Raw genomic sequence first — 20,923 nt, forward strand, 5'->3', positions numbered from 1 at the left:
AGATCCCCCAGCCAGGGGAAACATCCTCCCTGCATCCAGTCTGTCTAGCCCTGTCAGAATTTTATACGTTTCAATGAGACCCCCTCTCATTCTTCTAAACTCTAGTGAATACAGGCCTAGTCGACCCAATCTCTCCTCATATGACAGTCCTGCCATCCCAGGAATCAGTCTGGTGAACCTTCACTGCACTCCCTCTATGGCAAGTATATCCTTTCTTAGGTAAGGAGACCAAAACTGCACACAGTGCTCCAGGTGTGGTCTCACCAAGGCTCTGTATAACTGTAGTAAAACATCCTTGCTCCTGTACTCAAATCCTCTTGCAATGAAGGCCAACATACCATTTGCCTTCCTAACTGCTTGCTACACCTGCATGTTTGCTTTCAGTGACTGGTGTACAAGGACACCCAGGTCTCTCTGTACATCAACATTTCCCAATCTATCACCATTTAAATAATACTCTCCCTTTCTGTTTTTCCTACCAAAATGGATAACTTCACATTTATCTACATTATACTGCATCTGCCATGTATTTGCCCACTCACTTAACTTGACTAAATCGTCTTGAAGCCTCTTTGCATCCTCCTCACAGCTCACAGTCACACCTAGTTTCATGTCATCAGCAAACTTGGAAATATTACATTTTGTTCCCTCATCCAAATCATTGATATATATAGTGAATAGCTGGGGCCCAAGCACTGATTCCTGTGGTACCCCACTAGTCACCGCCTGCCACCCCAAAAATGACCCATTTATTCCCACTCTCTGTTTCCTGTCTGTTAACCAATTTTCAATCCATGTCAGTATATTACCCCCAATCCCATGTGCTTTAATTTTGCACACTAACCTCTTATGTGGGACTTTATCAAAGGCTTTCTGAAAATCCAAATACACCACATCCACTGATTCTCCCTTATCTATTCTACCAGCTACTCAAAAATCTCCAGTAGGTTTGTCAAACACGATTTCTCTTTCATAAATCCATGTTGACTTTGTCTAATCCCGTTGATATTTTCTAAGTGTCCTGTTATCACGTCCTTTATAATAGACTCTAGCATTTTCCCTACTACTGATGTTAGGCTAACCGGTCTGTAGTTCCCTGTTTTCTCTCTCCCTCCTTTTTTAAATAGTGGGGTTACATTTGCCACCCTCCAATCTGCAGGAACTATTCCATAATCTATAGAATTTTGAAAGATGACAACCAATGCGTCCACTATTTCCATGGCTACCTCTTTTAGTACACTGGGATGCGGATTATCAGGCTCTGGGGATTTATCAGCTTTCAGTCCCATTAATTTATCCAGCACTATTTTTTTACTAATACTAATTTCCTTTAATTTCTCCTTCTCACTAGACCCTTGGTTCCATAGCATTTCTGGGAAGTTATTTGTGTCCTCTTCCGTGGAGACAGAACCAAAGTATTTGTTTAATTGCTCTGCCATCTTGTGGGAGTGCAGTGGAAGGCCTGCAAAATAGTTTGGGAACCATTCATGCCGGGTGCTGGCCTGCACTGCCTTCCCCACACATGGTCTGCCACACCTGAGGGAGAATGGGCCAGAAATAGTGACCCCAGACTGGGAGTTTCCTTGCCCCAGTTGACTTGGTGTAGTGGGATGGCAGGAAAGACGTATGAGGAGAGATTGGGTCGATTGGGCTTATACTCGCTGGAGTTTAGAAGAATGAGAGGGGATCTCATTGAAACTTATAAAATTCTAACAGGACTAGATGCAGGAAGGATGTTCCCGGTGGTCGAGGAGCCCAGAACCAGGGGTCTAAGGATAAGGGGTAAGCCATTTAGGACAGAGATGAGGAGGAATTTCTTCACCCAGAGAGCCGTGAACCTATGGAATTCTCTACCACAGAAGGCAGTTGAGGCCAATTCATTAAATATATTCAAGAAGGAGTTAGATATATTTCTTAAGGCTAAAGGGATCAAAGGATATGGGGAGAAAGCAGGGACAGGGTACTGAATATCAATGATCAGCCGGGCAAGTGGTGGAAGTATCAGTAGGAGAGCATTTTGGCGACAGTGACCATAATTCGGTGAGATTTAAGGTGGTCATGGAAAAAGACAAAGACGGCCCGGACATAAGGGTTCTAAATTGGGGGAAGGCCGATTTTAATATGATAAGGCAGGATCTGGCCAAAGTGGACTGGGAGCAGCTACTTATAGGAAAATCCACATCAAAACAGTGGGAGACTTTCAGAAGGGAAATAGAGAGAGTACAACGCCAACATGTTCCTGTAAAGGTCAAGGGTGGGACCAACAAGCAAAGGGAACCTTGGATGACAAGGGATATACAAAAATGCATTAGAAATAAAAGGGGGGCTTTTGGCAGTTACAAAAGACTAAAGACGGAAGAAGCCCTAGAGGAGTATAAAAAGTGCAGGGGCATACTTAAAAAAGAAATTAGGAGGGCGAGGAGGGGCCATGAAATAACACTGGCGAGCAAAATAAAGGAAAATCCTAAGATGTTTTATAAGTATATTAAGGGCAAGAGGATAACCAGGGAAAGGGTAGGGCCCATTAGGGACCAAAGTGGCAATCTGTGTGTAGAGCCAGATGAGGTAGGCGGGGTTTTAAATGAATTTTTTGCATCTGTGTTCACTATGGAGAAAGACGATGCAGACATAGAAATCGGGCAAGGGGACTGTGACATACTTGAACATATTAGCATCGAGAGGGAGGAGGTGCTAGCGGTTTTAGCAGGCCAAAAAGTGGATAAATCCCCAGGCCCGGACGAGATGTATCCCAGGCTGCTGTGGGAGGCAAAGGAGGAGATTGCAGGGGCTCTGACACAAATTTTCAGAACCTCTCTGGCCACAGGGGATGTACCAGAGGACTGGAGAACAGCTAATGTAGTACCATTATACAAGAAGGGTAGCAGGGATAAACCAAGGAATTACAGGCCAGTGAGCCTAACATCTGTGGTAGGGAAATTATTGGAAAAAATTCTGAGGGACAAAATTAGTCTCCACTTGGAGAGGCAAGGATTAATCGGGGATAGTCAGCATGGCTTTGTCAAGGGTAAATCATGTCTGACAAATCTGATTGAATTTTTCGAGGGGCTGACTAGGGGGGTGGATGAGGGAAATGCTGTGGATGTGGTTTACATGGACTTCAGTAAAGCTTTTGACAAAGTCCCGCATAGGAGACTGGTCAAGAAGGTAAGAGCCCATGGGATCCAGGGTGCCTTGGCGCGTTGGATCCTAAACTGGCTGAGTGGCAGGAGGCAGAGGGTGATGGTCGAAGGTTGCTTTTGTGACTGGAAGCCTGTGTCCAGTGGGGTACCTCAGGGATCGGTGCTGGGTCCCTTGTTGTTTGTGATCTACATAAATGATTTGGATGAGAATGTAAAAGGTATGATCAGTAAGTTCGCAGATGACACGAAAATTGGTGGGGTGGTAAATTGCGAGGAGGAAAGCCTTAGGCTACAGGACGATATAAACGGGTTGGTCAGATGGGCGGAAAAGTGGCAAATGGAATTTAACCCTAAAAAGTGCGAGGTGATGCATTTTGGACGGACAAATAAGGCAAGGGAATACACAATGAGTGGTAGGACCCTAGGAAGTACAGAGGGTCAGAGGGACCTTGGTGTACATGTACATAGATCCCTGAAGGCAGCGGAACAGGTAGATAAGGTGGTTAAAAAGGCATATGGGATACTTGCCTTCATTAGCCGAGGCATAGAATATAAGAGCAGGGAGGTTATGATGAAGCTGTACAAAACGCTGGTGAGGCCACAGCTGGAGTACTGTGTGCAGTTCTGGTCGCCTCACTATAGGAAGGATGTGATTGCTTTGGAGAGGGTGCAGAGAAGATTCACCAGGATGTTACCTGGGATGGAGCGCCTCAGCTATGAAGAAAGACTAAACAGGCTGGGGTTGTTTTCCTTGGAGCAAAGAAGGCTGAGGGGGGACCTGATTGAGGTGTACAAAATGATGAGGGGCATAGATAGGGTAGATAAAGAGGAACTTTTCCCCTTAGTAGGGGGGTCAATAACAAGGGGGCATAGATTCAGGGTAAGGGGCAGGAGATTTAGAGGGGATTTGAGGAGGAACTTTTTCACCCAGAGGGTGGTTGGAATGTGGAACTCAATGCCTAAAAGGGTGGTAGAGGCAGGAACCCTCACAACATTCAAGAAGCATTTGGATGAGCACTTGAAATGTCATTGCACACAAGGCTATGGACCAAATGCTGGAAAATGGGATTAGACTGGACAGGGATGGATGGGCGGCGCAGACACGATGGGCCGAAGGGCCTCTTTCTGTGCTGTAAAACTCTATGGCCTAGAAATTCACTAGCCTTAGCGCCACTTTTGAGGCGCTAGAGGGACTAGCGCCAGAGTTATGGCCAGTTGAAAAATTCCCTGGGGCCCTAAAGCGGCGTTGCACCGGTAGCGCTGCGCCGGCACCGATGACGTCATCGGTGTGCGCAGCGTCCCGGTTGCCATGCCGACGGGCCCCAGCGCCGAAATTCAGTTGTGGCCGCCTCGCCCGTGGCAGCCGCAACTAAGACTCTGGCAACAGAGTCCAACATGTGTTTGCGCTGGCGCATTAAAGGCCCCGCGGCGGCCGGCCGCTTTCCCGCCGGCCGCCTGCCCGCAGCTCCCTCCCCGGACTTCTCCCCCCCCCCCACCCCGGAACAGATGCAAGCCCGGCACTTGTCCGAGGTGCCGGGCTCATTTTTAAACAGATTTGCGCGGGCCACGGCCAGGTGCAGGCAGCTCCTCCTTAACGGAAGGAGGAGGCCTGCACTTCCCCAGCCTGCCGCACCGCATCGGGTGCCGCAGCGCCGGAATTGCGGCGCTAAACGGCAGTTAGCGCCCTTTTCCAGGCGCTAAGACCCTTCAGTAGCGCCGGCAGCCGTTTGGGCGCGGCGCTACTGAATTTTTGGCGCGCGCAGGGGGACTTAGCGCCGGCACTAACTTCCGGCGCTAAAGCCCTGGCTAAGCCAAAACCCAATTTCTAGGCCAAAGACTCTATGACTCTATCGCCTAGAAATTCAGTTGCGTTCGCCAGCCGTTAGCGCCTTAGGAGGGGTAGATCTCGAGCGCTAGGCACTTAGCGCCCGGGCGCAGGACGATCTGCGCCTACGCCCAACTTCAGTAGACATTTAGCGCTGGCGCAAAGTGTTTGCGCGCGCTCAGCTGCGCGCGCAACTTATGACATCATTTCGTCGTGCAACGCCCTTTGTGCGCCCCAAACCGGAACTTCAGTCGCGCCCGCCCAATGTGGGCGTGGCGGTGTTAAGAACTGTGAAGTGGAACGCAGCAGAGGCCCTGCGGGCCTTGGGGAGTGCTAATTAAAGGGCACTTACACTGAACTATAAAGGCCAGCCATTTTGCTGCAATGACTTTTCTGCAACGGATTTCTGGACAGAGACCAAGGAAGAGACCTTACTGATTTGGCCCAACATAGGAGAGGTATTTTTGGCTTCTGGCCAGAGCTTGGAAATTTGCCTCATTGTGATTTCATTGTTTGCAAGTATATTATGGGGGCTGCATGGGGTTCCAACCCTCAGTGCCAGCATTATGTGCGAAGGGCTCGCAGACGCTGTGTGAGAGGGGCAGCCATGCCTAGACGCAGAGGGGGCATCAGGCGTCGGCAACGTAGGCCTTACATACTCAGGGAATACCGCCAGCAGGTGTCCTATCTCACCATGACTGCCGCGCAGTGTGTTAAGAGGCTGCGCTTCAGAAGGGAGGTGGTTGCAGAGATCTGCCAGCTGCTTCACAGAGATCTGCGTCCACAGCTGATGTGCAGGACGTCTCTGTCGGTGGAAGTGAAGGTCACGGTGTCTCTGAACTTTTATGCAAGCGGCTCCTTCCAAGCCGCTGCTGAGGACATAGCTAACATCTCCCAGTTCGCCGTGCATCGCTGCATCCGGCAGGTCACCGATGCCCTTTTCTCAAGGAGACACCAATTTATCTCCTTCCCCATGACCCTAGAGAGGCAGGAGCAGCGTGCAGTCGGATTTGCGAGGATCGCCGACTTCCCCATGGTGCAGGGCGCCATTGACTGCACGCATGTGGCTTTGCGGGCACCTATCGACAATGCCGAGGACTACCGCAACCGGAAGGGCTACCATTCCCTCAATGTACAGCTGGTGTGTGACCACAGGCAGCGCATCCTAGCTGTCAATGCCCGCTTCCCAGGCAGCAGCCACGATGCATTTATCCTGCGCCAGACTACTGTGGCTGACATGTTCTAGGCACAGCCTCCCCCAAGAGGATGGCTTATCGGGGACAAAGGCTATCCTTTGTGTACATGGCTCATGACCCCGCTCCGCGCGCCCAGGACCCCTGTTGAGGAGGCATACAACGAAAGCCATCAAGCCACAAGGAACATCATAGAGCAAACGATTGGCGTCCTCAAGCAACGGTTCCGCTGCCTGGATCACTCCGGCGGATCTCTGCAGTATTCGCCGGATAGAGTCTCCCAGTTCGTCGTCGTTTGCTGCATGCTGCACAACCTGGCTATCCGCAGGACTCAGGCACTGCCACCTCACGTTGGACCACCACCTCAGGAGGACGAGCAGGAGGACCATGAGGAGGAGGAGGAGGAGGAGGAGGAGTACCAGCCCAGGAGGGAGCCACAAGGTCCAAGGGCCGTCCGTCGGTGGCTTATTGAATGACACTTCTAGGCCCCCTGTCAGGGAATGGCTTGTGGTAATGAAGGCACATGAATGTAGCCGCTCCGCAAGCCCTCAGCCGGTTAACGCAACAACCACTTGAAACATCACACATGGACAAGCTGAATAAAGAAAAAGCTTTATTGAACAAACTCAGGGCCCTTCCCACATGAAACCCAAAAACAGACAACACCCCCAAAAAACAGTCAAAAACATATCTCACTCCCACAACCTGGGGAGGAATAACAAAACTTGTCCATCCAAATGGCCTTCATCCTCGGCCTTACCAAAAGAACCCCCCCCCATAGACAACACAACCACCCCCATATAAAAAAACATTTGCCAACACACTCTACTTTGTGTGCCGAGAGGGCAAGTCCTTGTCCAGGCTTTTGCGGCCCCTGGCCGACCTGCTGCTCCGCCTCAACCTGGGCCCTGTGGGTGCTGCAAGGCTGGGGGAAGGCTCCTGAGGGGCACATTGCGTGACGGCAGATGCCCTTGGGGGTCGGCCTAGACGAGCTCTGGCCCTCGAGGGGCCGGCTGCTGACTGCTGCAGCTGTGGCTGGGCAGCATCAGTCCCTCCAGCAGCTCGTCGCAGCTTCGCTGGGGGAGTGGCAGTGGCGGCTGCAGCAATGGGGGCAAGCTGGCTGATGCCAGGCGCTCGCTGCTCGCCTGAGACACTGGCACTCGGCCGGGCTGGCACTGCAGCAAGCGCAGCAATCTGGTGAAGGCCAGACCGCTGTGCTGCTGCAGCGCGGCGGGTGCCCTGGCGATGCCTGCCTGACACAGCGAGTGTGGCAGCAGTGAGTGCCCGTACTGCCCTGGTCTGTGCCCGCATCAGACCAGCCAGTGACTGCACGGCACCACTGATCAACTGTCCACTCGCTGCCTGTGCTGCCCTGAATTCGTCCCGACTCGCGTCCTGTGCTGCCCTGAATTCGGCCCGACTCGCGTCCTGTGCTGCCCTCAATTCGGCCCGACTCGCGTCCTGTGATGCCCCGAATTCGGCCCGACTCGTGTCCTGTGATGCCCCGAATTGTTCGAGACCCCTGGCCTGTGCTGCCGCGAGTTGTTCGAAACCCCTGGCCTGTGAGGCCCCAAAATCGGACACACTGTGAGCCAGGGACTCAATGGCCTCAGGCAACCGTGCCACAACCCCCATGAACTCGGTGTGCCGACGATCCGAGTCCGCGGACATTTGATCAAGGAGGCGCACCTCCTGGGTGAGGACCGTCTCCGGACTGGAGGCCGGACTCTCCCTCTGGGGAGAAGGCAGCCGAGCTGCCCGACCCTTCCCGCGTGGCTGCACGCCACTGGGCCCAGCAACTACACTCCCCTGCAACACTTCCCCCCTCTGGGGAGAAGGCAGCCGAGCTGCCCGACCCTTCCCGCGTGGCTGGGCGCCACTGGGCACAGGAGCTACACTCCCCTGCAACACTTCCCCCCTCTGGGGAGAAGGCAGCCGTGCTGCCCGACCCTTCCCGCGTGGCTGGACGCCACTGGGCACAGGAGCTACACCCCCCTGCAACACTTCCCCCTGGCTCTCCTCCAGGGAAGACGTGTCCCCTCCATTGCCATCCCCTGGCGCGGATGAGGGTTCCCCCGATGGGCCGCCTTCCTCTTGCTCCTCCTCGTCCTCCTCTTCCGAGGGACTGACACTCGCAGCTTCAGGGACCTCCTCCTCACCAGCTGAAAGCAGGAAGGCACAAGAGTAGCTTTAGAGTGAAGACAGGGCGTCAGCGAGGGAGGCATGAGTGGTGGCATTCTGCGCATTGGTCGGACAGTGGCAAAGGATGTAGATCTGAAGCGCAAGGGGAACGAGAGAGGTCCAAAAGGTCATGTCCTTACCATTGGGGCCCAGCACAGGGTCGGCATCTCCAATTGCAACGGGGCCAATCACCCGGGCACCCATGAGTCGACCCACGCGCTCCTCCAGGTCACTGAGCTGCTGGAACTGGGGATGGCCTCCCCCGGTGACAGTCCGGCTCTTCAGATTCTGGGCCAGCTTGGCCTGCAAGAGAAAGGACGGCCTCTAAGTACAGTGTGGTGCCCTGTTGTTGTGTGCACTGCCTCCCATGGTCGAATAGCTTGGCCAGTGTGGTGCCCTGTTGTTGTGTGCACTGCCTCCCATGGCCGAATAGCTTGGCCAGTGTGTAAAGTGCAGAAAGTGCAATTGATGTTCATGCCAGTGCCGTAGCTGCTGGATGAGGGCTGGCCATTAGGCCTTTGAGGTCCCTTTGCCCATAATGTGAGGTGCACATGCAAGGATGAGGAGGACACTGGAAAGGGTACTCACCCTGACAATCCGAGTGAGGTCGTTAAACTTTTTCCGGCATTGGACAACAGTCCGGGGGACATCGCAGGTGGCTGTGACCCTCTGGGCGATATCCCTCCCGGCTCTCCTGTACACCCTGTTGGGAGGCTTCTTGCCACTGTCCGGGAACAAGATATGGCTTCTCTTCTCCAAAGCCCTAACCAGCACCTTTAAATCATGGCCAGAGAAGCGCTGCGCTCGCTCACGGGCCCTCTGCATCCTTCCTGGCGCTATTTCTCTCCAGCAGCAGTGTTTAGGCTTAGCTGGAGGGCTGCAGTATCCAGGGCGTGGCAGCAGACCAAGTCGACCCTTCCCCCTTTAAGAGCTGGCCGGCGCCAGGGTGTCTGCTGTCAATCAAAACATGACCGCACCTGCGCTGCGCCCGGCCTCGGCGGTATCAGTCTGCACCGCCGGCTTAGCGCCTAAGGATAGTCGTGCATCGCCAGTTTTAGCGCTCGAGCAAACTCCTTGGCCAAAGCTACTGAATTTCGGCGAACTGCCCTCCACTTTCCGGCGGGCGCAAACTTTAGCGGCCGCCCGACTTTACCGCCCCAAAAGTGGCTATACTGAATTTCTAGGCCTATGACTCTAAATGGCAGAGCAGGCTCGAGGGGCCATCTTCTCTGTTTCTGTTTCTATGTGGCAGCTGGAAAGAAAAGACGTACTAGCTTGAGAAAAGATGTAAGTATGCTGCACCTTGGATTCTACACCGGGATCACAGCCTGGACACCTTGGCCTAGAAATTCATTATAGCCACTTTTGGGGCGGTAAAGTCGGGCGGCCGCTAAAGTTTGCGCCTGGCGCAAATTCGAGGCCACATCGCCGATATTCATTAGCTTCGCCTTAAGAGTTTGCTCGAGCGCTAAAACCGGCGATGCATGGCTCTCTTTAGGCGCTAAGCCGGAGGTGCTGAGCGATACCGCCGAGGCCGGGCGCAGCGCAGGTGCGGCCATTTCTTGATTGACAGCAGACACCCTGGCGCCGGCCAGCTCTTAAGGGGGAAGGGTCGACTTGGTCTGCTGCCACGCCCTGGACACTGGAGCCCTCCAGCTAGGCCTGAACACTGCTGCTGGACCCAAATAGTGTCTCAAAGTATGGAGAAGGCCCGTGAACGAGCGCAGCGCTTCTCAGAGCATGATCTGAGGGTGCTGGTTAGCGCTGTGGAGAAGAGACGCCATATTTTGTTCCCAGACAATGGGAGGAAGCCGCCGGCCCGCGTCTACCGGAGAGCCTGGAGGCATGTCGCCACGAGGGTGACATCCAATAGTGAGGTCCCCAGGAGCGCTGTCCAATGCAGAAAAAAGCTCCCACAGTCCAAAGGTGTGCGGGTTAGGTTGATTGGCTATGATAAATTGACCCTTAGTGTTAGGGGGATTAAATACGTGGGGTTACGGGGATAGGGTGGGATATGTGTTGGTGTAGGGGTTATGGGGATCGGGTGGGATATGTGTCGGTGCAGGCTCGGGCCGAAATGGCCTCTATCTGCACTGTGGGGTTTCTGTGATTCTGTGATTCTGTGACCTCGCCAGGATTGTCAGGGTGAGTACCCTTTCCAGTGTCCTCCTCATCCTTGCATGTGCACCTCACATTATGGGCAAAGGGACCTGAAAGCCCTAATGGCCAGCCCTCATGCAGCAGCTATGGGACAGTCATGAACATCAATTGCACATTCTGCACTTAACACACTGGCCAGGCTATTCGACCATGGGAGGCAGTGCACACAAGATCAGGGCTACACACTGGCCAGGCTATTCGACCATGGGAGGCAGTGCACACAAGATCAGGGCTACACACTGTACTTAGAGGCCGTCCTTTCTCTTGCAGGCCAAGCTGGCCAATAATAAGAGGAGCCGGACTGTGACCGGGGGAGGCGGACCCCAGATCCAGCCGCTCACCGAGCTGCAGCAGCGCGTGGAGCGCATCATGGGTGCCCGGGTGATTGGCCCCGTTGCATCTGGAGATGCCGACCCTGTTCTGGGCACCAATGGTAAGGACATCACCTTTTGAACCTCTCTCGTCCCACTTGCGCATCAGATCTACATCCTTTGCCACTGTCCGACCAATGCGCTGAATGCCACCACTCGTGCATCCCTCGCTGATGCCCTCTCCTCACTCTAAAGCTACTCTTGTGCCTTCCTGCTTTCAGATGGTGAGGAGGAGGTCCCTGAACTTGCCAGTGACAGCCCCTCAGAAGAGGAGGAGGAGCAAGAGGAAGGCGGCCCATCAGGGGAACCCTCAGCCGCGGCAAGCCATGCCACTGTAGGGGAGACGTCTTCCCTGGAGGGGAGCGTGGCGGAAGTGTTGGAGGGGAATGTAGCTCCTGGGACCAGCAGCCTGCAGAAACGCGGGAGGGGGGTGGAAGCTCAGCGGCCTTCTCCCCAGAGGGGGGAAGGGTCGGAGGGGAGTCCAATTGCTGGGCCCAGCGGCGTCCAGCAACGCAGGAAGGGTCGGCCAGTTCGGCAGCCTTCTCCCCAGAGGGAGAGTCCGGCCTCCAGTCCGGAGACGGTCAACGCCGAGGAGATGCGCCGCCTCGAGGACATGTCCGCGGACTTGGAGCGCCGGCACACGGAGCTCATGGGGGTAGTGGGACGGATGCCTGAGGCCACCCAGTCCCTGTCTTGGAGTGTCACCGAATTCGGGGCCTCTCTGGCAGCGACTGGCCAGGTGATCAGTGGTGCCGTGCAGTCACTGGCTGCTCTGATGCGGTCTCAGAACAGGGCAACACGGGCACTCACTGCTGCCACACTCGCTGTGTCAGCCCGGCATCGCCAGGGCACCCGGCGCGTTGCAGCAGCACAGCGGTCTGTCCCTCGGCAGATTGCTGCGCATGCTGCAGTGCTGGCCCGGGCGAGTGCCAGTGTCTCAGGCGACCAGCGAGCGCCTGCCATCCGCCAGCTTGCCCCCATTCCTCCAGCCGCCACTGCCACTCCCCCAGTGGAGCTGCCACGAGCTGCTGCAGTGACTGATGCTGGCCAGCCACAGCTGCAGCATTCACCAGCCGGCCCCTCGAGGGCCAGACCTCGTCTAGGCCGACCCCCAAGGGCATCTGCCGTCACGACATGTGCCCCTCAGGAGCCTTCCCCCAGCCTTGCAGCAGCCACTGGCCTCACTTTGAGGAGGAGCAGCAGGGCGTCCAGGGACCGGCACAGTTTGCAGAGGGCATCGCCCTCGCGGGACACAAAGTAGAGGGTGTGTCCAAATGTTGTGTTTTGTGGAATGGTTGTTTTTTGAAGGCCGAGGATGAGGCCATTTTTATTTACATCTTTGGTTAATGCTCCCCAGGTTGTGGGAGTGACTCATGTGTGTGAGTGTTTTTTGGGGGTTTCGTGTGTTCTTGGTTTACATGTGGGAAGGGCCCTGAGTTTGTACAATAAACCATTTTATTTATTCACATTGTCCATGTTTGATCTTTGAAGTGTTTGTTGCCTTAACCGGCTGAGGGCTTGCGCAGCGGCTGCAATCATGTTCTTTCATTGGCACAAGCCATTCCCTGACAGGGGGCCTAGAAGTGACGTTCAATAAGCCGCCGACGGGCGGCCCTTGGACCTTCTGCCTCCCTCCTGGGCTGGTACTCCTCGTCCTCCTCCTCCTCATGCTCCTTCTGCTCCTCCTCCTGAGGTGGTGGTCCAACGTGAGGTGGCAGTGCCTGAGTCCTGCGGATAGCCAGGTTGTGCAGCATGCAGCAAACGACGACGAATTGGGAGACTCGCTCCTGTGAATACTGGAGGGCTCCCCCGGAGCGATCCAGACAGCGGAACCGTTGCTTCAGGACGCCGATTGTTTGTTCGATGAGGTTCCCGGTCGCTTGATGGCTCTCGTTGTATGCCTCTTCAGCAGGGGTCGTGGGCGCGCGGAGCGGGGTCATGAGCCAGGTACACAAAGGATAGCCTTTGTCCCCGATAAGCCATCCTCTTGGGTGAGGCTGTGCCTGGAACATGTCAGCCACAGTTGTCTGTCGCAGGATAAAGGCATCGTGGCTGCTGCCTGGAAAGCGGGCATTGACAGCTAGGATGCGCTGCCTGTGGTCACACACCAGCTGTACGTTGAGGGAATGGTAGCCCTTCCGGTTGCGGTAATCCTCGGCATGCTCCAGAGGTGCCCGCAAAGCCACATGCGTGCAGTCAATGGCGCCCTGCACCATGGGGAAGCCCGCTATTCTTGCAAATCCCACTGCACGCTGCTGTTGCTTGTCCAGGGTCATGGGGAAGGAGATGAATTGACGTCTCCTTCTGAAAAGGGCATTGGTCACCTGGCGGATGCAGCAATGCACGGCGAACTGGGAGATGTTAGCGACGTCCCCAGCAGCGGATTGGAAGGAGCCGGTGGCATAGAAGTTGAGAGCCACCGTCACCTTCACTGCCACCGACAGAGACGTCCTGCGCATCAGCTGTGGACGCAGATCTCTGTGAAGCAGCTGGCAGATCTCTGTGACCACCTCCCTTCTGAATCACAGCCTCCTAACACACTGCGCGGCAGACATGTTGAGATAGGAGAACTGCTGGCGGTATACCCTGGGTGGGTAAGGCCTCACTTGGCGACGCCTGTTGCCCCCTCTGCGTCTAGCCAGGGCTGCCACTCTCTCACGGCGTCTGTAAGCCCTTCCGACATAAGGCTGAAACTCAGCGTTGGCACCCAATGCAGCCCCCATAATATGCAGGCAAACACTGAGATCTCAATGAAGGCAAAGATAATGGCAAAGCTCTGGCCTGAAGCCAAAAAGACCTGTCCTAGTGTTGGGCCAAAGCAGTAAGCTCTCTTCCTTGGTCTCTCTCCAAAAATCTGTTGCGCAAGAGTGAATGCTGCAAAATGGCTGCCCTTTATAGTGCAGGGTAAGTGCCCTTTAATTTGCGCTCCCCGCGGCCCGCCTCGGCTGTGTACCGTTCCACTTCACAGTCGTTAGGGCCGCCCGGCGCACAATGGGGCGGCGCGAGTGAAGTTCCGGTTCTGGGCACACAAAGGGCGTTGCACGACGAAATGACGTCATGATCTGCGCGCGCAGCTGAGCGCGCGCAAAGACTTTGCGCCGGCGCTAAATGTCTACTGAAGTTGGGGCGAGGCGCAGATCGCGCTGCGCCCGGGCGCTAAGCGCCTAGCGCTCGAGATCTGCTCCTCCTAAGGCGCTAACGGCTGGCGCAGCCAACTGAATTTCTAGGCCCTTGTTTATTGTAAAAGTTTATTTTAGACCTTTTACAAAGGGGGCCAGTGGGCAGCTGATCTTTGGCTCCGCACTCCCTCCCTCTGAAGTAGACTGCCATCTGCTGAGTTTCATGGCCTCCTAGGGAATTCGAGGACCTGAGAAAGAATGCTTGAGATGTGAACACCTGCTGAGGTGAGGTGACCTCCCAATGATACCACAAACTCTGGTGGAGTTAGTGCCAGAGGTCACTGGTGTGGGAACCCTGGACTTTACGCTGGGATATTGACCTCAAAGATTTTTGGCCCCAGTCTGTCAGTGTTCCAGTGCGCTATACCACTAGCAGGTTCTCAGTGCTCTATATTATACTAACATTACCCAGAGAATGCAGCCATCTGGTTCATACTTACAGTAACATGACCGCATTGAAGGTAGAACCATTATTTGCAATTCATTACAAACATTCATTAAAGCAACTTTTACAAATATCCAATACTTACAAAAAGATTCAGGGCAGATAAATAATATTCTGTAATCTTCACAGCTCTTTATCTTTTTGCTCTTCATTCACACAAGTAAATCCAGAAGGGGCAGCACGGTGGCATAGTGGTTAGCACTGTTGCCTCACAGCGCCAGGGACCCGGGTTCGAATCCGGCCTCGGGTGACTGTCTGTGTGGAGTTTGCACATTCTCCCCGTGTTTGCGTGGGTTTTCTCCGGGTGCTCCGGTTTCCTCCCACAGTCCAAAGATGTGCGGGTTAGGTTGTTTGGCTATGATAAATTGACCCTTAGTGTTAGGGGGATTAAATACGTGGGGTTACGGGGATCGGGTGGGATATGTGTCGGTGCAGGCTCGATGGGCCGAAATGGCCTCTATCTGCACTGTGGGGTTTCTGTGATATCTGTGAAATGCTGCATCTGTTTAATACAAAATGGGAGGGTGTGATAATGTATTGCGAAAACAATTTATATTCTTTGAAATAAACTTTGAAGTAAATCATGTCTGACAAATCTGATTGAATTTTTCGAGGGGGTGACTAGGGGGGTGGATGAGGGAAATGCTGTGGATGTGGTTTACATGGACTTCAGTAAAGCTTTTGACAAAGTCCCGCATAGGAGACTGGTCAAGAAGGTAAGAGCCCATGGGATCCAGGGTGCCTTGGCGCGTTGGATCCTAAACTGGCTGAGTGGCAGGAGGCAGAGGGTGATGGTCGAAGGTTGCTTTTGTGACTGGAAGCCTGTGTCCAGTGGGGTACCTCAGGGATCGGTGCTGGGTCCCTTGTTGTTTGTGATCTACATAAATGATTTGGATGAGAATGTAAAAGGTATGATCAGTAAGTTCGCAGATGACACGAAAATTGGTGGGGTGGTAAATTGTGAGGAGGAAAGCCTCAGGCTACAGGACGATATAAACGGGTTGGTCAGATGGGCGGAAAAGTGGCAAATGGAATTTAACCCTGAAAAGTGCGAGGTGATGCATTTTGGACGGACAAATAAGGCAAGGGAATACACAATGAGTGGTAGGACCCTAGGAAGTACAGAGGGTCAGAGGGACCTTGGTGTACATGTACATAGATCCCTGAAGGCAGCGGAACAGGTAGATAAGGTGGTTAAAAAGGCATATGGGATACTTGCCTTCATTAGCCGAGGCATAGAATATAAGAGCAGGGAGGTTATGATGGAGCTGTACAAAACGCTGGTGAGGCCACAGCTGGAGTACTGTGTGCAGTTCTGGTCGCCTCACTATAGGAAGGATGTGATTGCTTTGGAGAGGGTGCAGAGAAGATTCACCAGGATGTTACCTGGGATGGAGCGCCTCAGCTATGAAGAGAGGCTGGACAGGCTGGGGTTGTTTTCCTTGGAGCAAAGAAGGCTGAGGGGGGACCTGATTGAGGTGTACAAAATGATGAGGGGCATAGATAGGGTAGATAAAGAGGAACTTTTCCCCTTAGTAGGGGGGTCAATAACAAGGGGGCATAGATTCAGGGTAAGGGGCAGGAGATTTAGAGGGGATTTGAGGAGGAACTTTTTCACCCAGAGGGTGGTTGGAATCTGGAACTCACTGCCTGAAAGGGTGGTAGAGGCAGGAACCCTCACAACATTCAAGAAGCATTTGGATGAGCACTTGAAATGCCATTGCATACAAGGCTATGGACCAAATGCTGGAAAATGGGATTAGACTGGACAGGGATGGATGGGCGGCGCAGACACGATGGGCCGAAGGGCCTCTTTCTGTGCTGTAAAACTCTATGACTCTATGACTCTATGACTCTAAACACAGAGGGAATCATTTTTAACCTAATACGCTTGGCAGGAAACTGGAGTCAATGCAAAATAAAATCGAGTAGAGTATAAAGTGAATTTCCAATCCGAGTACATCAGTTTCCCGACAGGTGTGTTAAGTTAAAATTACCCCCACAGTATCAAAATAAGATGGCAGGAATTGTTTTTATGGGGAAATGTTGTCTCCAGAGCTTGAGGCAGGAATTCCAGATGTTGTCTCTTCTTGACAGGCAATTGGGTTACTGCAGATCTGTTCAGAAAATTCTTTTTGGAGATTTACGAGATCTTCATAATCCCCATTTCCTGAGGGGTTATGGCGGTCAAACCACTCAGTTGTGCAACTGCCTGGTGAAAGGGAAAATAAAAGTACACTGTGAGCAACATGTTTAAAGATGGAATTGAAGAATGTGGCTCAGTGGGTGAAAAATAGAAAAAAAAGTATTAATGACGAGCTCCTTTTGGTGGTGAGCTGGTTAAAGTAAAATTACATGGAATAATAATTGGTTCCTACAGGTGATATCTGAGAGGACTTAATTAGAAATGAAAAAGCAAAGGATCTGGCAACAGAACTCATTACTTATTTTTGTGTGTGAATTTTGTGCACATCAGCGAGCGGTACCCTACATTGACTTCAATGGAAAGAAAAATGGGGTGGGATTTATAACTGGCAGCCAATCTGCTCCCGCTCACTTTGTGCCCCCGTCGAAGTTGACTTTCACCTCCAGACGGTTTATGTCGTGCCCGTAAGAACCAAAATAAGAATTATTATTTTGGAGTGCATATACAGATGGAAACTCGGTAGAGATTCCTTTTGATTACAATTCCTTGCAGCAGCACTGAGAGGAGACTTTAATTCCATTAGATCTTTTAGACTAAAACCAGGTCCTGGGTTGAATCATATCATAGAATCATAGAAATTTACAGCACAGAAGGAGGCCATTTCACTCATCGGGGGTGATTTTAACTCAGGTGCAGGATGGTGTCGTGTTATCCGAATTTCATGTTTCCCACACGAATCTAAATGGATGTTGTAATGTATGTACCTTTAAGGGGAGAACTACTTTTTACAGCTCCTGTATACTGTAGTACCGGCAGTGACCACACCTGTATATAAACCCTGAGTAGTGATCTGTACAGTTAGTTCTAGAGTAATCCTCATTCAGTAAACACCTGTTGAATCGTTCCCTGCAGTCTGTTGTCTGATTATTGAAGGACACAACATTAAGATACACGGATCTAACATTGGCGACGAGCAGATTTGAACCTACCTGCAACTCTGTATCACCTCCCAGGGATTCGCTCCTGGAGAACAGTGGAAGAAGGTCAAGTCCAGAAGCACGGGCGTCGACCACGGGCAACCGCCCAGTCATCCAGCGGAGATTTGAGCATCGCAGGGGAGGCTGTCGAGAGCCAGGCTTGGCTTTCCAGTCACGGTGGCCCAGCAAAACGGGCTGGCAACAGGTACTGCGCAGACCCTTCCCGGACAGCGACAGGCTAGAGCCCGACCGAGCGGCACAGAAAAAGGCCGAGCAGCGTCGACGGGGGAGAGAGAGGGCAGAGCGCACAGGGCGCAGCCGGTGTTCAGGACCGAGCGGCGTCAACGGGGTAGAGAGGCGAGAGAGAGCAGAGCGCAGCCGGTGTTCAAGGGCCGAGCAGCGTCAACGGGGGAGAGAGGCGTGCAGGAAAACGCGCAGAGCGCAGCCGGTGTTCAAGGGCTGAGCAGCGTCAACGGGGGAGAGAGGCGCGCAGGAAAACGCGAGGTGCTGCCATTGCCACGAGGACCGCAGAGAGCGGCGTTGGCAGCAGCGCAGCAGCAGCGCACGAAACCCACAGGGCGTCGCCATTTGCCACGAGGACCGCTGAGAGCGGCGTTGGCAGCAGCGCGGGAGACGCCATTTTAAGCCGCAGCGGGGAAGAAAGGAAAACGCGGGAGACGCCATTTTAAGCCGCAGCGGGGAAGAAAGGAAAGCGCGGGAGACGCCATTTTAAGCCAGTCTAACCACACCCAAAAATGCCGAAGAGTGGCAGTATCACAGCGTTCGACAATGAAGTCGAAGATTGGACGACATATGTCGAAAGCATAGAAGTATACTGCAAGGCGAATGAAGTGCGAGATGACAAGAAAGCGCTGGTATTGTTGAATTCAGTGGGTGCCAAAACGTATGGCTTACTACGAAACCTAGTAACCCCAGAAAAGCCAGTAGAAAAGGGATTTTGAAAACATAGTGTCAATCCTACAGGACCACTTAAACCCCACACTGCTGCTGATAGCAGAAAGATTTAAGTTTCACAAAAGGAACCAGCATAAAGATGAAAGTAATGCTGAGTATTTAACGGAACTGCGCAAGCTATCGAAACACTGCCAGTTTGGAACGGGACTAGCAGATACTTTAAGGGACAAGTTTGTGTGTGGGCTTCGAAGTGAAGGAACCCAGAAACGGCTTCTATCAGAAAAGGATCTTAAGTTGGACAAGGCTTTCAGCATTGCAGTATCACACGAAGCAGCAGCACGGAGCGCTGCAGAGATACAACGGAGACCGCAAGAATATGGCACAAATGAAATGTCATACGGAACAGTGAAGTGCTATCGCTGCGGCAGAACAACACACGACCATAATGATTGCTGGTTCAAGGACAAAGTGTGCAGACAGTGTGGAAAAGTAGGACACATAGCAAGAGTCTGCAGGTCGGGAAAGAAAACCAGCAGCACGAAATCTCCACAGGAGAAGTACAAAAAGGTACATAAGGTGACGGAGAATAGTTCAGATGAACAGAATAGTGAAACAGACTCCGGAAGCAAGGAACTGGGTTGTCTGAAACTACATAATGTGATCAAAACGGAGGATCACCAAACTATCTGGGTCACGCTCAAGATAGCAGGAGTCCAAGTGAAAATGGAATTGGACACAGGATCAGCCCTAACAGTCATAAACCGAAGGGACTACAAGCGGCTATTCTCACATATACTCTTGAGAGATACAAAGATTGTCTTGAAGATGTACACGGGGCAAAAAGTCTACCCCAAAGGAAAAATAAGGGTGAACGTTATATATAACGGCAAGGAAACACCAAAAATGGACCTATATGTATTGCCAGATGGAGGACCACCACTACTAGGACATGAATGGATCCGGAAGATACAGCTAGATTGGCATTCCATACAGGCACTGACTGTGGCTGACAAAAAGGATGATGACGTCACACCTGGGCGACTGTCAAAGACTCGGAACACTAAAAGGCATGACAGCGATGATTAAAATTGAAGAAAATGCAAGCCCAAAATTTTTTAAGGCCAGACCAGTACCTTATGCAATCCGCCCAGCCGTCGAAGCAGAGCTGGAGAGTCTGGAACGTTCAAGTGTACTATCCAAGGTAGACTGGAGCGAGTGGGCTACACCCATCCTCCCTGTGATGAAAAAGTCGTTGAGCAGCACGCCTGGGGAACCAAGGAAGGTTCGCATCTGTGGGGACTTTAAGGTAACAGTGAACCCGGTCCTTCACACCGTACAATATCCACTTCCGCGGATTGAAGATATTTTCGCCTCGCTATCTGGAGGAAAACGCTTCACTAAGATTGATCTGGCCCAGGCGTATCTGCAAATGGAGGTAGAAGAAGCATCAAAAAAATACCTCACAATCAACACCCATAAAGGTCTCTACCAATACAACCGGCTGGTATTCGGGGTAGCATCAGCTCCGGCTATTTGGCAGAGGGCAATGGAACAAGTCCTGCAAGGGATCCCAGGGACCCAGTGCTTTTTGGACCACGTCCTGGTCACGGGCGAAAATGACAGTGATCACCTTGCCAACCTGGAGCAGGTGCTCACTAGATTACATGAATATGGGTTCCGAGCTAGCCGCCCCAAATGCGAGTTTTTAAAAAAACAGATCTCGTATTGTGGCCACGTTATCGATAAAGAGGGGTTACATAAGTCCCCAGAGAAGATTGAGGCAGTAGTCAAGGCTCCAGCACCGGAAAATGTGTCACAACTGAGGTCGTTCCTCGGGCTGGTAAACTACTACCATAAGTTCTTGCCAAATTTGTCTACAATACTACACCCACTGAACACCCTACTGCAAACTGGGGTGCCATGGAAGTGGAGTGACGAATGTAGACGAGCTTTCCAGAAGAGCAAAACACTAATCACATCGAAAGAGGTATTGGCCCATTACAACCCGGCATTACCAATTCGGTTGGCATGTGATGCGTCACCCTACGGCATTGGAGCGGTGCTGTCGCACAAATTCTCGGACGGCTCAGAGAGGCCAATAGCCTTTGCGTCACGATCACTAACCTCAGCCGAGCGTAACTACGCCCAGATTGACAGGGAGGCCCTCAGCCTAATGTGGGGAGTGAAAAAGTTCAATCACTATCTGCACGGGCAGAAGTTCACCTTGCTGACTGACCACCAACCACTTGTCTCCATCTTTAATCCAAAGAAGGGCGTTCCGGTGATGACTACGCAACGGCTACAAAGATGGTCCCTTTTTCTAGGGGCGCACCAATATGAAATCGAGTATAAGGGCACGAAACAGCATGGAAACGCTGATGGGCTATCATG

General features: G+C 52.6%; 1 protein-coding gene across 1 annotated transcript in view; it reads right to left on the reverse strand.

Annotated features, from left to right (window-relative positions):
- muc5.7 (mucin5.7) overlaps positions 1 to 20,923 on the reverse strand; it is a gene marked incomplete at its 5' end in the record, with an annotated part of 240,861 nt that overhangs the window by 43,540 nt on the left and 176,398 nt on the right. Inside the window, 3 exon segments of the mRNA XM_085967276.1 lie at positions 14,580 to 14,628; positions 14,630 to 14,676; positions 16,530 to 16,702. Of these exon segments, the coding sequence (XP_085823402.1) occupies positions 14,580 to 14,628; positions 14,630 to 14,676; positions 16,530 to 16,702 (269 nt within the window).

This window comes from Somniosus microcephalus, chromosome 25 (genome assembly GCF_052327205.1).
Source record: "Somniosus microcephalus isolate GS21.2 chromosome 25, FLI_Smic_1.0, whole genome shotgun sequence".
NCBI classification, from domain to species: Eukaryota; Metazoa; Chordata; class Chondrichthyes; order Squaliformes; family Somniosidae; genus Somniosus; species Somniosus microcephalus.